Source organism: Vanellus vanellus, assembly GCF_965231255.1.
Source record: "Vanellus vanellus genome assembly, chromosome: 1".
In the NCBI taxonomy this organism is placed as follows: domain Eukaryota; kingdom Metazoa; phylum Chordata; class Aves; order Charadriiformes; family Charadriidae; genus Vanellus; species Vanellus vanellus.
In genome coordinates this window covers 129,737,939-129,754,166 of record NC_138905.1, presented here as the reverse complement: position 1 = coordinate 129,754,166, position 16,228 = coordinate 129,737,939, and the positions used below count along the sequence as shown (strand labels likewise).

At 35.0% G+C, this 16,228-nt stretch overlaps 1 protein-coding gene across 3 annotated transcripts in view; it reads right to left on the bottom strand.

Moving 5' to 3' along the window:
• Positions 1-16,228, bottom strand: part of DMD (dystrophin) — a gene marked incomplete at both ends in the record, with an annotated part of 1,177,430 nt that overhangs the window by 259,075 nt on the left and 902,127 nt on the right. For all 3 annotated transcript variants that reach the window (XM_082480534.1, XM_082480533.1, XM_082480531.1), the window contains one exon: positions 8,533-8,722. In XM_082480534.1, coding sequence (XP_082336660.1) covers positions 8,533-8,722 — 190 coding nt within the window. The remainder of the gene's footprint in view (positions 1-8,532; positions 8,723-16,228) is intronic.

The following is a 16,228-nucleotide window of genomic DNA, read 5'->3' as shown; positions in this document are numbered from 1 at the left end:
ATATGAAATTGCCATTGTTATTTGAACAGAGCACAATCACAGTCTCAAAAGATAGCAGGAATATTGGTATATCAATATTATAAGATACTGCTTGACAACATGCTGGGCTGTTAAGCAGTTTTTTAATAAAACTGTTACTTCTCTGAGAAAGAAAAATAAACCACAAACCAGCCAGCCTAATCCAGATGATAAACTACAGTAGTATAAACCAAACATAAATAAACCAACACAACTGTATTTATTTTCAGACTTGATCCTTAGATTGCTTTTGGAAGGGTTACTCATTTGCATAACTTTTAGGACTTAAAGCTTCAAACACAAATATACATTTATATCTATGTGCATAAGAAGATTTGATTTCACCAGTTTTACCCATTTTTATAAGACTGTAGATTATATACTTTTTGAACCAACAATGTCCTTATCTTTGTGCCTTCTATAACAGCGCATTAATTATAATGTAGTTGAGTAGTATGACTTTAAACTATGTTAAAAAGTGTCTTTGGCCCTTTGTGCTACTGGATTATTGTATCTATCATGTCTCTCTATAGTTCATAAGCTAAAAATAAAAATACACCAGAGAACCTGATTGAACATAGACACCACCTTTGTCCTGCTCCTCAGGCACATTTATACACACTATACACTGATATGATGTCAGAGTTAACATGAAGCGAAGTCTTTATGTTGTAAAGTACTTTCCCCTCCACCCAACACATTTAATTTAAAATACAGGTATTAACACCAAACACTATTCTTTTACCAAAATATGTGTTTTTAATAGCAAACTAGGTACATAGACCTAATTAGAAGGACCGTAGCCTGTAGAAGGTCTCAATCCAGAACTGTGCTAACAGTTCCCACCTACTCTGTGTACGCAGAGCATCAATCTGCTAACACACTACCAAGGTAAAACCCAATTAAAAAAAAATAACTATTTCAAGTAAGTCACCGTTCATGTTTGGGTGATAACTTTTAAGGAAATCTTTATTTTAGTTGTAAAAGTAATGGATTAAGGGAGAAAATGCTTGGAGGCCAAAGGCTGCAGATTTCAACTCTGTGCATAAGGAAAGAAACCTCGATTTTAATTTATGGTACGCTGAAAAATACTTGTACTACTTTAATTGCTTACCTCTAGCTTTCACCTTTCAATCTTCCTATCAGTTTCCACTAATAAGAGTAATTTTAAAATATATAACCATTTTTATTCTCTGTAGTCCCTTCTCCTCACTTCATCTTTTTCTTTTTACTATCCACTTTTTCTTCTCACTCACTTAAACACATTACTCAGGAACTCCTGGGAGATACTTATGAAATTTTCTCAAGAAATAGCAAGAAATTATTCAGTTTCTTACTTTCTTATAGTAAAGCTTTTCAATTTGCATATTTAAGTCAAAATTAATTAGACGACAGACTGACTGACTATATGACTGGTTATTATGTGATCAGACCAGAGACCACAAAAATCACAGAACAGTCAAGGCAGGAAGGCACCTCTGGAAATAATCTGATCCACCCCCCCTGCTCAGAGCAGGCTGTGTCCAGCCAGAGTTTGAAGATGTCCAGTAATAAAGATGCCACCATCTCTGTGAACAGCCTGTTTCATGATTTGACCATCCTCACAATCTATTTTTTTTTAATTATGCTAACCTGGAACCTCCTGTGTTTCAGTTTGTGCCCTCTGCCTCTCATCCTGTCACTGAGCATGACTGAGAAGATCCTGGCTCCATCCTCTTTACACAATCCCTGTCAGGTATTTACACACCTGGATAAGATCCCCCTGGGCCTTCTCTTCTCCAGGCTTAAGAGTGACAGCTCTCTCAGCCACTCCTCATATGAAAGATGCTCCAAATCTTTAATCATCATTGTTGCCCTTCGCTGGGCTCACTCCAGTAAGTCCATGTCTCTCTCGTACTGAGTCGTCCGGCCCTGCACTCAGCACTCCAGATGAGTCTCACCACCCTTAACCTGCCGGCAACGCTTTGCCTAACACACCCCAGTTGCCTGCTTTTGCCACAAACGTGCCACATTAGAGTTTGAGGACAAAATTAAATCAGTCCAAAGATGATGAAGAAAAACTCTTCCTAGTATTAGCTGGATGAGCAGGTACTCAGCTCTGATGATAGAAAACATTTGGATTCAAGCATTTGGTCATAACTGCAATGGTTGCAAATAAGTGCCATAACCAGGATGCAGTCACTGGCCATGGGGGAGTTTTCTCTCCTGTCAGGAATTCCACACCTGCCAAAATTGCAAGTGTAGGTTCTTTGAGGTTTCATTGGGTCAGTTTGGCACTTGCCGTTAACAACAAAGACACATTATTCCCCTCCCTCTTGACCACCAATAACAATACTGAAAAAATCTTGACCAGGTGCTTTCAATGTAATATTATCCAATATTTCACAATCTATACAGTAACTTTTCACTCTGAGATAATATCTTGCCCTGTCTCAGATTAGGCTGTAATGTTATGTTAAAACTTAGATTTTGGAATTTCTCTTCTATTACTCAGTGGAGTAAGATGGTTCTGACAGTTGTTATTGCATTGTTATTCCATTTCAGGTACCATGGAACAGATTTTATTTCAGAATTGGTACCAGGTTAGTTAGTGTAAAACGCAAATCTGGAGGATTAAACTTTAAAAAAAAGATAGGGGGGGAAGAAGATTATATTTTATTTTTAAAGCTTTCAGAGAACAATTTCAAGCAGAAGTGAGTGAGATAATGTTTCAGAATAGAGACTGGAAGTACTAGAAAATTAATTACTATTAAATTTTTTTTAGTAAAGTCAATTGAACCGAGCAAGGATGTTACAGACACTCTCATCCCTGTTAGCCAGGTTCATCATCTAATCCATGTATCATATCACAAAATTAACTGTGCTGGGCAATTATATGTAAACTACGTTTGAAAAAAAGTTGGAAACAATTTTGTTCTCTCAGAGAACCTACACTGCTAAATAATCAAGAAGAGTCAGGAACATGTATCTAACTCAACTTCCTACTACTGAAAAAACATTTTAAAAACAAGTGAGCACCTTTGAAGTATTGATAGGAATAGAAGAAACGAGAGTGCATTGCCAGCTGTTCATATCCGTTGTTTTAGATAAAAACAGCACTGTGAGAAAATATGGGTACTGTGCATACTATACATTCTGAGGTAAAAGTTAAGGCACTTCATCTTTTTCATATTATTAGCAGCAAAACTCCTGCATCTAATGGAAAACTACTTAGGTTATAGGCTAAGTGAGCATGAAGGTGGTAATAAAAATAAATTTGCCATGTATTTCATGCCAAAGTTATTACCTTTGCTTCATTTATCATATGCTGTCATACTTTTAGTCAGTCTACACTACCAATAATTCATCAGTCCATCGTAGGTTATTTCAGATACTTTTGGTAACCTGTGTAAACAGTATAGAAGCATTCTCCAGTTACTGTCTAACTAGGTGCCACATGCAGTATTCTTTGCCAAATTTCAGTGAAAAAAACCCTGTGATTAAATTCATCTACAGGCTTAATACTAAATGATTGCATTCATGAAATAAAAGGATAAATCTGCATCAGCTTCAAAGTTATATCTAACATTACATAAGCTGTATAAAATGTCACATACAATTATTGCTAAAAAGACAAACCAGAGGAGTAATTAACATAGCTGAGAGTTCATATCACTAGAAATATGAAAGCAGAAAGCAAAATTAATTATTTTCATCTCCCTCATATGGTTACTTATCAATCCAGGCCTCATGGGGACATATGATGTATTTCAACCAGACAATAAAAAGCAGCACATAATTACACAACTCCTTGGAGTAACTGGTTTGTATCCTTGAAAATTCTCCAGAAAGTATTCTAACTATGTAAATCGCCTCAACTATTACATTGCTGTCAGTTCAGACAAATGATGCGTGCAAATGCATGTTTATATAAACAAACAACATGTTTATAATGCAACACTAATATAATTACATCATCAGGTAATTAGAACGTGCAGTTATGTAAGTCTCACCCTTCTCCTTCTGGTATTGAATGAACTGCTAAGTACTAGGGGAAGATTAATCTTTATTAGTGATATTTGAGCTAATGGCTTCTGAACATGAAAAGCAAAAGAAACACCTAAAAACGCGAGATTTTCCTGGACGAGCAACTTCTGTTATATAAAACACTTTCTGCACAGCAAGACATTATTTTAGCAAGAAAATAATTTTAGTTGTTTGAAAAAATAAATAGATTAAATATAAATAAATAGATTAAATAAATAAATAGATTAAATAAAAGATTGAGAGCGTAAAGCAGAAAACTTCTGGATCACTAAAGGTGAGATGAAAATTTTTAGTGACAAGGTGACAAAGTTACTACTGAAGTTACAAATTTAGGTTTCTCATTTGTGTGGATTCTTTATCAAAACACTGTTTTATGCCTGTTGCCCAAAATAGCAGATTAAAACAGAATCATAACATTTCAGGAGTCCTAATGACTATTTTCACATTATCCAAGTCTATGCAACTGCATAAAGAACAAGACAGATAGTGTAGATCTAAGTCCATATGTCATATTTAACTATAACTTCTATGAACTTTATAAACCTAAGTAGTCAAACTTTCTTTAATCAGAAACTCTCATTTTGTTTTACCTCCTAGGATCTGGATTCAGCTTGTCTGATGAGAGAGAAAAAAAAATGGGCTTCATGTAGAAAAAAACCCGTCCATTGGAAAACTGTAATCCTAGCTGAAAGCATTTAGGATCTTTTCTATGTTGCGGCAGGGCTTGTGGTTAACCTACATATACAGGATGTTAAAAAACATATTAAGGACATAGACTGTATTTGAATGTGTCTGGCTTTACACACATTTACGATTTACATAGCAAGTTTCTTGGGATACAAGTTATTGCCTGATATGTTTTATAGTGTAAGTGCATTTCTGGCCCACAATACAGAGTAAAAAAAAATGACTTATCAGTATTTATGGTTTATGAAGCTGATGATATGGACTAGTGAGCAATAACCCCTTTCCACAAAGTACATAAATGCATATTTCTGATATTTCAGAGACTTGTTAGAGCTCCTTTTTCTTTGAAGCTTTTATATGCATAAGCTGTGTGCAAACGGCCACGCTTCTCTCATGCCCTTACTTTTCATCCTTATGCATCAAAGTGAATTGTGAGAGAGAACTCTTATAAGACTGGAAGGATCAATGCAGCAATATTTGAGAAACAGACGAAAGGCCATACTCTTTTGACAATTCAGCTGCCATCAAAAAAACTGTTTTATTGACAAAATTGTGCTTTAAGAAGTAAAAATCCTTAGTATTTGCTCCGTTATCCAATTTTGTAGTGATGTAGATGGACAATATTTGCAGCACTACCAGGAAACTGTACCTGTTTGGACAGAAGGCTTTTACAATGACGGCTATTGATACGGAGCAATGTGTTATGACTATTGCAAATATTGCCCATCTTCATGAACGGATTAATTTTACAGCTGAGCACTGTCAGACTATTACACACATTTACTCTTTTTCTTTCTTTTGAATAAGTTCCTTATTTAATTCAAATTAGTTATTTTTTAATGAAAAGTTTTACATAAGAACAACCGTAGCATAATATTTGACTTTCTGAACTGTAGAATAGTTCACGAACATGAATGTGGCTTTTTGCTTATAGGTGGCCCCAGTGCCACAGAAGGATCAAGGACGTATTTAACTTGCTAGTATATTTGTAGCCACAGCATACACTAATTTAATCCCATACTTTGTTTCCAACTGACTTCTATTGGCATTGTCCATTCACTTCATATAAAACTCACACACACATCATCAGAAAAAGAAATCAGGTACTAGTAGAGAAACAGAAGTTCATGGAATTTTGTGTTTTCTTCTGCACGTATGTCCCTCAAATAATGGTAAATTGCTGTAGAAGTACCATTTATAATTTGAGAATAACCCAAAGTGTCCAGAAAAACTTGCAGTCACTACAACAGCTTCACACATGTTAACACATTGTATTAGTGAGTAAACAAATACATTGCTTGGTTCAAATTATTTAGTTTACTTTTCTGAACGTAAAACGTTTGCTTTTACTGAAGTTCCTATTCTAATAAGAGAACTGCCTAAAAATGATGCTCTAATTATTAAGAACACATACTAGTAAAAAGATACATCCTTTTAAATGAACAGTAGTTAATGACTATGTCTCAAATAAGCGATAATTTAATGAAATGGAAGAAGGTGCAAATCTTGAAGGACTACTTTACTGTATTTCTTAAAACATTTCAGGAAAAAATGGTCTTTTCCAATTCTGATTTAAAAAAAAAAAGTCCCATTATGTTTACTTAAACTTCTACTTGATGGGGAAAAAAAAAAAAAGAAAAGACAGTTCTACCAGCTTTTAGAAAAATTTGCATCAGACTGCCTTCAGGAGAAGGGCCTTTGAAAATCCACTTGTGCTTGCGAATCATGAGATTTCTTCTGGAAAATTAAAAATGGTATAAAGAGGCTGATACAGTGATAAGTCCAGAAAGAAAACTAAGTCGATCTACACCGAGACAGATCAGCAAGCAGATGCGAATGAAAAAAAAACCACAAAAAATCACACTACCTAAATATTTACTCCTGCAATCATCAACTTTAACTGAAGTCTAAAATTATTGTGCTGTTGGTGGACACGTATAAACGAGTCTTTTGGGAGCAAAAGACAATAGAACAACCGCTTTTTTGCCTCTGCATACTCATGTTTCTTTTTAAGATGTAAGAATAATTTCTCTTGTACAGCCAAGATATTAAACATAACAATGTTTAATCTTTTGGAAGTGAAACAAATAGAGACTCTACAACAATTTTTACTCTTCCTGCCTTAGAAGATCAGATATTTAAATACCAAAAACCTGGAAAATGAGAACTGAAAATCTAATCTAACATCTAAATTTAAATGTATAAAAAACTTCAGAAGAAATCTTACAGTTCAAGGCAATTCTTCATATGGTCGATATTTTTATGTACTTCATTAATTATTTATGGAGGGAAGGATTCATATGCATTTATTTTTCCTTTTTTCTATGTTCTATATGGTTCTTATGTAGAAACTTAAAAAAACCCAAAATAATAGTTGAAAAAATAATCAGGCGTACAAAGCTCCATTACAGTTAAGAATGAAGCAGTTGACCTAAATTTTTAGGTTTCTCCATTTTGCCAAATAACCCATTTTTCAACGATCAGATAAGAAAATAAACTTCTGCAAACACTTGATAATTCAATTGTTTTAACACCATTACAACTAAAATCTAATCAAGAGGATATAAAAAGATGGCCTATATTGAAAATTAACTGCTCAGCAGAGAACTATCTGACGTTCAAATCTGCTCTCCAAGATCATGCCAATCAAATTCAGAAACACATAAGCACTTAAGGTATATTAGTACAAAATCAAATTAGCATAAAGACAGACCAGTATTAAAAATGTTGTTCAGACTGCACTTTTGTCCAGTGCAACAACTGTAGATTGTAGATGTAATGGAATTTAGCAGCAGCTCAGTCAAATAAATAAAACCATGTATTAATACAGTAGTGCCAAAGGAAGGTAGCAGTATTTTCATCCAATGTACTTAATCAACACAATCACTTATAACTAACATTTTTCATGGTATGTTTTTCAGAAATAAATCAAGGCAAAGAGCCTTCAGTGCCTGGAATTTCCAGTTTTGAACTTTCTGTCTACACGAAAGTCATGCGCTATCAAGGAATATTGGAAGAAAGGGCCCTGCCTTCCAACCAGCCAACCAGCCTCATATTTAAGAAATTTAAGACCTCACACAGACATATGTGCATTCCTCTCAATAGCTGTAGTGAAGAAAGCACAGTGAAAGTACAGCAACATATTTCAACAGCACCATCTCAACTTACTCCTTTTCTTTCTCATCAAGATTCTCCAGAACACCAAATAAAACATTCTCCTTCTTTTTTAAGATTTTTTTGTTCCAGAGGAAAACAACTGTCTGAAAACTGCCCAGCCATTAACTATGAAAATTTTAATTATTATCTCTTTTTATTATCGCAACAGAGCGTGTTGATAATAATCAGCAAAATACCAAATTAACATTTTTCATGTATTTGAAAGTTATCGAGGAAAACTAATTCAGTTAAGCTACGGAGAATAAACTTGATGCAATTTATATAATTGCTATAAATATCAGAAATGCTTAATAAACTCTCACATCTGTCAAGACTGTAGATTGGCAGAGTAATGCATTTTTATGTGATTAAAAATGCCCATTCCAGTAACATTTCATTTCTGGACATTTTAAAGCTGTACTTCAAGACAGTTTTTCAAATGTGTTTTATGCTGAAGGATGTCAGACAGAATCATGATGTGACTGGCATTCGATCCCTGCAACAATTTCCAAAGCCACGCTTAAACGTTAGTAGTAGAACCAGTTCTCTTTTTCAAGACAATTTCAGTTTTGTTGAGTAGCTGTGCACTAGAAAACCACCACGTCGGATACCTGATATGTCTCTAAACTGAAGCACTTGATTTACCTGCCACTGTTTCATGAGCTCCCGAACTGCTTTGGCATCCTCTAGTATCTTTTCTTTGTGTGTAGCATCCTGCAGGACATTCGCAGTTGTTTCAGCTTCTGTAAGCCAAGCGAGGAACTTTTCGAGATCCAGGTAGAATTGCTGCAACATTCTTAGGGCTGATTCCAGTGCAGCTTCCCGGTCACAAACCCTGTGCAAGTACAAATAGTCAAGTGCAGAACTCTTAGGAAGAAAACAAATCTTAATCATTAAATCAAAACATAACAAATACACACTATGTATTTTTCATGCATCAATCAAGGTAACTTTGCAAATACATTAGCCACAGAACTTGCACTGTATATTTGGCAGGTAGGGTTCCTTTTTTATCTTTTCTCCTGAGAAGCAGCAACTAGAATTCAACTAATAGAAAATGAAGCAAAATTATTTCTTTGAAAGTACTATGCTTGAAATGAGCACAATTTAAAAAAAAATTGCTTTACCAAAGATTGTTTTCTTATTTGTCATTAACGCTACAGTGGGAAAATTGTTTATTTTCAGAAATCATGAAATAGCTCCTGGCCACTGCATGGTATGATGTATTTAATAGTTTTTACGCCCTGAAACCTTTGGAGATTGTGTTCATCACCTTGAATCCTAATAAAACCGAAGTTTGGGCTTTTTTTGTGTTTTGGTTTGGGGTTTTTTTTGATATGAATGTGATAAATTACAAGAAAGATCTCTATCAGTTACATGATAAAATCCAATTTTCAAATACAAAGGCTATCTTATCCTTGAGGAAGATCTAAATCATAGGTTGGGAAGGCTCCAGCAATTCTGGTGGAGAAAAAAACATTAAAGTATATCTGTGTTCTATCATCATTCATGTGCAATGTAGGTATCACGTGTACTCACCGATTTTTTACATTGAATTTTACCTAAATAGGGATTTAGAAATGTCAGCAGATAAGTAGGACATACTGTTCATTAACACAAGTCTGTCAAGGCTATTTAGCTGTTGCATCACATGCATATTTGTTTAACATCAGCACAATAACTGAGTAATTTTTTAAACTCAGAAAATATATAGTAATGTCATTTGATAATTTATGTTACTTCAAGTGGAATGAATGCAATTTGATGCACATCTATGTCTACTTTACAAAACTGTGGTGATCTGGATATTTCTCGATAGATTTCCTGTCTAGTTTTACAGTTATTTAGACAGAGATTAAGATACTACATTTTAGCAGATATAATTTCTCAAGTTGTCATTTATCATAACTTCACCAGAGGAGGCCATGACATTTCTAAGTGCCAATCTCTATTTCAAATCCTGTTTCCTGTCATGAAGAGGTTGTACTCCTTGATAAGTAATATCATCCTAAAACCTAGTACACTAGTTGAAGTAAGAAAATAAACAAAATTTAACACAAGTTTTGCAAAGTGGCACTGACTTTAAATATTTTTCAACAAGCATCCAAGTAAATTGCAGCAGAGGACAGTAAGAACAGAAAAATTCAGTCAGAGTACAGGAGAGGACAATCATTTCAGACAAAAAAAATCCTTCCCAAGAGTCAAATCTCACAACAGCTACCGTATTTCTATCATATTTTTAATCCTTTGACATTTTATTTGCTTTTCCCAGCCATTTTGTGAAAAAGTGAATTATTCTTGGATTATTTTTTTTTCCAAAAACTGAGAGAGCTATTGAATGCCTCCCTACAAAGTAATCCTCCAATTTTTAAAAAAAGTTAAAAATGAACTTTATTCTACATGAACATAAACTTGGCTTCTGGTTAGGCCACTCTTCAAATTTAAAACAGATGCAATGGAAGAATTTGTTCTTCTTTTGTTAAACTAAAAAATAATTACATAGTTATCACATCTAAATATACTAGCAATATACATTAAATCAGAATAAACTTAGAAAAAAGACAATAAGAAACAGAAAATGTTTTACCTAGAAAATACTGTATTGACCTATTGATCACTTTGCTCAAAAAGAGCATCACATTTATTCAAAAGAACTTGGAAATGGAATAAACTTACATAAACTAAAAATATTTTATCCACTTCTTCAAAGCAGAATTCTATCATAAGATATGCTTTATAGCATTATTCTAATTCAGTTTTCAGAGTGCAACATGATAGCTAATATCAGTGCTTTTGCAAAATCAGGTATAAAACTTTCTTGACGTGCAATTCTTCAAAACATTAAAGGAACACTGTTTAACTAGAATCCACCTGAATTCCTATAAATACATAGCAATGCTCTAATAACAGCATTCTGACAACACAGTGATATATATATATATATATATATATATATATATATATATATATAAAGGCTTAATTCTATTTGTGTATATTTAACTTTTTGCATGGTATCCTGAGAAGTAGGACCCATAGCTTTGGGTCATCCACTTGTGTAAATACCTAGTGCATTTTTAATCTATAAAAAAAAAGAACACAAGCACAGATATGTTCAATGGGAGAGCAATTAGAAGTATTGCTCAAAATCAGGATTTATGTTTTAGAGAAACTTCCAGACTGCATGAAAAAGTATAGTATTTTATTGATCTGGGTGAAGAATGAAGTTTTAGTTACAAAGTATCTTCTGGTACTTCTATGATGCACGGCAATCTTATGGCATGTAATTCTTTCAGCCTACAGAAACGTGTTGCTTATCTATAAGCATACTAATACACCCACCAGAAAATATCTAGTACTTTGCATTTTAAATTTTGATACATCTAACATGCAATAAACATTCAACTACATTGACAGTTCTGCAGCATATCAATAAGCTTCACTCTACTTGGCTTTTTAATTACTTCAAAATTATGAGGTTAGAATACAAAAAAGAAAGTCTAAAAATGAAGAATAAAACTGAGTATCAAATTGAGCATGTGATAAGATAAATTGAAGAAAATTATAAGGGAGACAGAAATACGTATATTGGAGAAGAAATTATTGCACAAAACCAAGATAAAGATGCTTTCTTTTTATTCTGTATCATCTGTATCATTCTGGTTTAGTACAAATGGAAAACTGCACAGTAGGAACACCACAAAATACTGCTGAAATACTAAAAGATAATTATAACAAAAAATATTTTTAATGAAACGATCCTGTTTTTCTCTGTTTTACTATGATATAAAAATAAGCACGCAGTGGTATAACCAAAAGCTTCTTATTCATGGGAGAAATACTAAAGGTGGGATTCATCTTATTTTCATCTAGACACCCAGAATTTAGACAACTACACTCCCTTTGCAAAACACGGAGACAAGCATTTCTGGAATTTAATACCTCTTCCCTTCTCTGTACACATCTGTTGAAACAGATTCAAGGTCTGAGTCAATCTTTTTCTCTTGTTTGCAATGGTATGTTACCTAAAGTTTAACACAATTTTAATTTTACACAATTAAAGGCAGGTAGCTAAGATAGTCCCCAATCTAGTCTGGGGACTGATTTTTAGAACAAGTGGCTTCAGCGACAGTGGACTGACCAACCCTAGCTGTCATACGAACTTTGTTGCACGAAAGAAATTATGGTACTCTCTTAAGAATGTATTAGCTGAAAGCTTCAAGTTGAGGGAAAATGGAGGCACATCAGAGGGAGTGCGCACAAATTTTACATTCACATTTATATACACAATGTGTATAAATACAAACATTTATATTCACAGGAAGAAGTTTTTAAGGGTTTTAAAAAAAAATCTCCTCAAAAAGAAAAAAAAAACCAAAACGAAACAAACTCAGCCTCTGCTACAGGAATTTGCTGTGATGTTGAGAAATTTTAAAGCTAATATTTTTAAAATATAGACATTTACAAATGTTTGGGAAGACAAGCAGGGGAAAATAAAGTTATCTGAAACCTGTATGATCTTTAAGTTCGTAAGCAACGTACTGTATTATTAACTGAAAGTCAGCATCTGTACCGTGATATACACACAGAATAAATATATACAACAAAATACAAAATATATGCAACTGAACATCTTATAACGATGTAAAGAAGAGAAAGTGCTGAGGTATGGGAATCATTAAACATACTGCAAGAGTTTTTCATTCAACAAGCCCCAATCCCATACAAGAGAAGGAATACAGTGTTTGGAGAAGCTCCATGAGTGTGAATAGTAGATTTTTCTTCAGCTGTAGTATTTGCTACAGAATTTGGAATGAAACATTCACTTTTACTGAGTAACTGTCTCTTTGAAATTGCAACGCTTATTCACATTACAAGTTACATTGTGAGAGTCAGTGTTTAAAAATGCTTTGAGATGTTCATGTAACAGAAAAAATAGTAAGAGTAGAGCATCTCGCCAAGGTGCACTACACTGTATTCACACAGAATCTGTAATACCTAAGGAAATACACTGAAGAGTGATCACAGAAAATATTCATAATGTACAGCAATAACTTCCTAGAACTCTTTGCCTGATCTTTATCACTGCTAAAATCTCCCTGAAGACAGCTGACGTGGAGAACTGAAAGAAGGAAAGATTTTATTTCAGTGGTGGAAAGGTCTTTGAATAAACAAGTAAAAACGCCTTTTTGGAGTCCGATGGGAACACGCAGGTATTGCCCTGCTGAATCAGGCACATGAACAGGATTACTGCCAGTGATGTGTTTCTTTCTGCATTTCTACGTGCAGTACTTCTCTCTGCCTTACACTTATTCTCAACAATGTGATATACTGGCTGAAAGCTGACTCTCCGTGCCTTCAGATAACTCGAAGGGTGTCTCTGCCTTGGCTGCACTATCCATATTGATTATGTATGAATAAACACTGAAATTATTTTAAATTCCAGGTGTAATTGTGCATAGAGAGACTATGTACCACAGCTGCTGCAAAATAAACACAGTAAAAAAAAAAAGTATTGTTTTTTTCATGATAATCACACACAGTTTCCTAAGTGATGACAGTCTCTTCAGTCACTAGAACCAGAATATGCTAAAGTATCTCCTGATCATAGTAATGAGCCCATATAATTTGTCCTTTTTAAAAAATCTGTTGACACAAAGGGGAAAATCTTCAAAGAACAGTTATTTAGTCGGTTAAGCAAGATGCTTTTTTTTTTTTTCATGACCAGTTTTTCTATTGTAAAACCGCAAAACCAGAAAACAAGTTGTATTAAAAAATGTTTCTGGTGTTTATGTACTTAGGAAAATGCATACAGCAAGAGAGACAAACTATTTCTTTTGCTACTGTTTATTGGCTGGCTTTTTTTCAGTTTTATACCTGTCATAGTCCTTCTCAAAATAGCCAGACTATGTATGAAAATAAAAAAAAATCATCACCCCCCCCCGGCATTTTCCTTTGCACTGCTCTCTTTCTCACTGAAGACACTAAAGCAATTTAAAAATGTATTTTTTTTTTTAATACCCCCAGTTCTCTGAACTCATGGAACAGATTCCAGTCTAACCCCTGTATCATTCAAGTAATGCCCCAACAAAACACAGGAAGACAACATTAATAATTCTGGTATTCCCATTAAAGAGAAGACAGAAAGAGTAGAAATCCTAAATCAAAACTAAAAACAATCAGACAAAGCTGGTCTCTTATTCTACCAAAAGAAGCAAAAATATTATTTTTCTGTTTGTCTTCTTCACACCACACGGTCCATAATACATAGAATTAAGTTTTTCCTTGCATTCCAAGACATATCATTCTTTTGAGATTCCAAGGCAGTGAACAGTGCCATCGAATAAACAGCATATTAATTACCTAGATACAATTCATTAAGATAAAATCTTTGCTTTCTAAGAGGGTGAAGTGTAATTAAAACTGATTATGAAAATAATTATATTCTAAATGCACTTGTTTTCTTACCCTTAATTACTGTAGAAACAACTAAATTTAATAAGACTGTGAAATGCACTGATGACATTACATGAAATCAATTAGGGCTCACAAAGGATACTATTAAACTGTTAGTGTAGTTTTCATTTAGTGCTGCAACCTCTGAGGGCTGGGCTCAGTGGCCTAACAGAACAGTGATTTGCTACCATACAAAAGAAAAAAGACTCATTTTCCAGACTGGAAAACTTCTCTGGCAACACTTACAGTTCTTATTTTGCCATGCACCATCATAAGTTAAGTGAGAATAACACTAAATAAACACTTAGATAAACACACACATTATTTTTTTCCCCTCTAAAACATGGGCCTTAGGTAGTACTCACATTACACAAAGATGCTGACAGGACAGATTGACTCAAAATATTTTAAAACGACTATTCCAATATGTCAATATATTTTAAGAAGCATACCACTACTAAAATGAAATAATGATGATGGTCAAGGTCCAGCTCTGTAATATTCAGCTCCGAAGCAGCTGATAATCAAAATTGGTTAGCATCTGGGTAAGATGGAGAGATGGCAGACTGCCTACAGTTTCTTATATCTTATATAACCTAATACAGCAATATCAGTTCTGAAGAACCACTCCATAGCTTATGTAGTTACTCTTTACAATTCAAGAGGTTTCAGACTCCTACAGAAAACTGAAATATAGAGTAAGGTCCCCACTATAAGGAGTTAATGTGATTAAAATAGATCTAGCGCAGAAAGATTGTAATACATCAGGAACTATAACTGAAGGTAATATGAGAATACAGAGTAATACTAATAAATCATTATTATGGAGTTTCTACAACATTGTGATTATGTAAATATAAATAAGTAAATAAATAAATGAAATACAGAATTCCAGAGCCCAATTCAGCAAATTCATAGAATCACAGAACGGTAGGGGTTGGAAGGAACGGTCAGAGATCATCTAGTCCAAAGCCCCTGCCAAAGCAGATTCACCTACAGCAGGTTGGACAGGAACGCATCCACGTAGGTTTTTAATTTCTCCAGAGAAGGAAAGTCCACAACAGAATCACAGAATTTTCAGAGTTGGAAGGGACCTCTAGAGATCATCTAGTCCAACTCCCCTGCCAAAGCAGCATGGCCCAGAGCACATTACTCAGGACTGCATCCAGGCGGGTCTTGAAAATCTCCAGAGAAGGGGACTCCACCACCTCCCTGGGCAGCCTGTGCCAGTGCTCTGTCACCCTCACCGTAAAGAAGTTTTTCCGTGTATTTGAACGGAACTTCCTGTGTACTAACTTGTGCCCGTTACCCCTCGTCCTGTCACTGGGAACCATTGAAAAGAGCCTGGCTCCATCCTCCTTCAACCCACCCTTTAGATACTTGTACGCCATAATAAGGTCTCCCCTCAGCCTTCTCTTCTCCAGGCTAAAGAGTCCCAGCTCTCCCAGCCTTTCCTCATAAGGGAGACGCTCCAAGCCCTTAATCATCTTAGTTGCCCTTCGCTGGACTCGCTCCAGCAGTTCCCTGTCCCTCTTGAACTGGGGAGCCCAAAACTGGACACAGTATTCCAGTTGTGGCCTCACCGGTGCAGAGTAGAGGGGGAGAATGACCTCCCTCGACCTACTGGCCACACTCTTCCCTATGCAGCCCAGGATTCCATTGGCGTTTTTGGCAACAAGGGCACATTGCTGGCTCATGGATAATTTACTGTCTACCACAACCCCCAGATCCTTCTCCTCAGAGCTACTTCCCAGCAGGTCCACCCCTAACCTGTACTGGTGCTTTGCATTCTTCCTCCCCAGGTGCAGGTCCTTGCACTTGCTTTTGTTGAACCTCATTAGGTTCTTCTCTGCCCAGCTCTCCAGTCTGTCCAGGTCACGCTGGATGG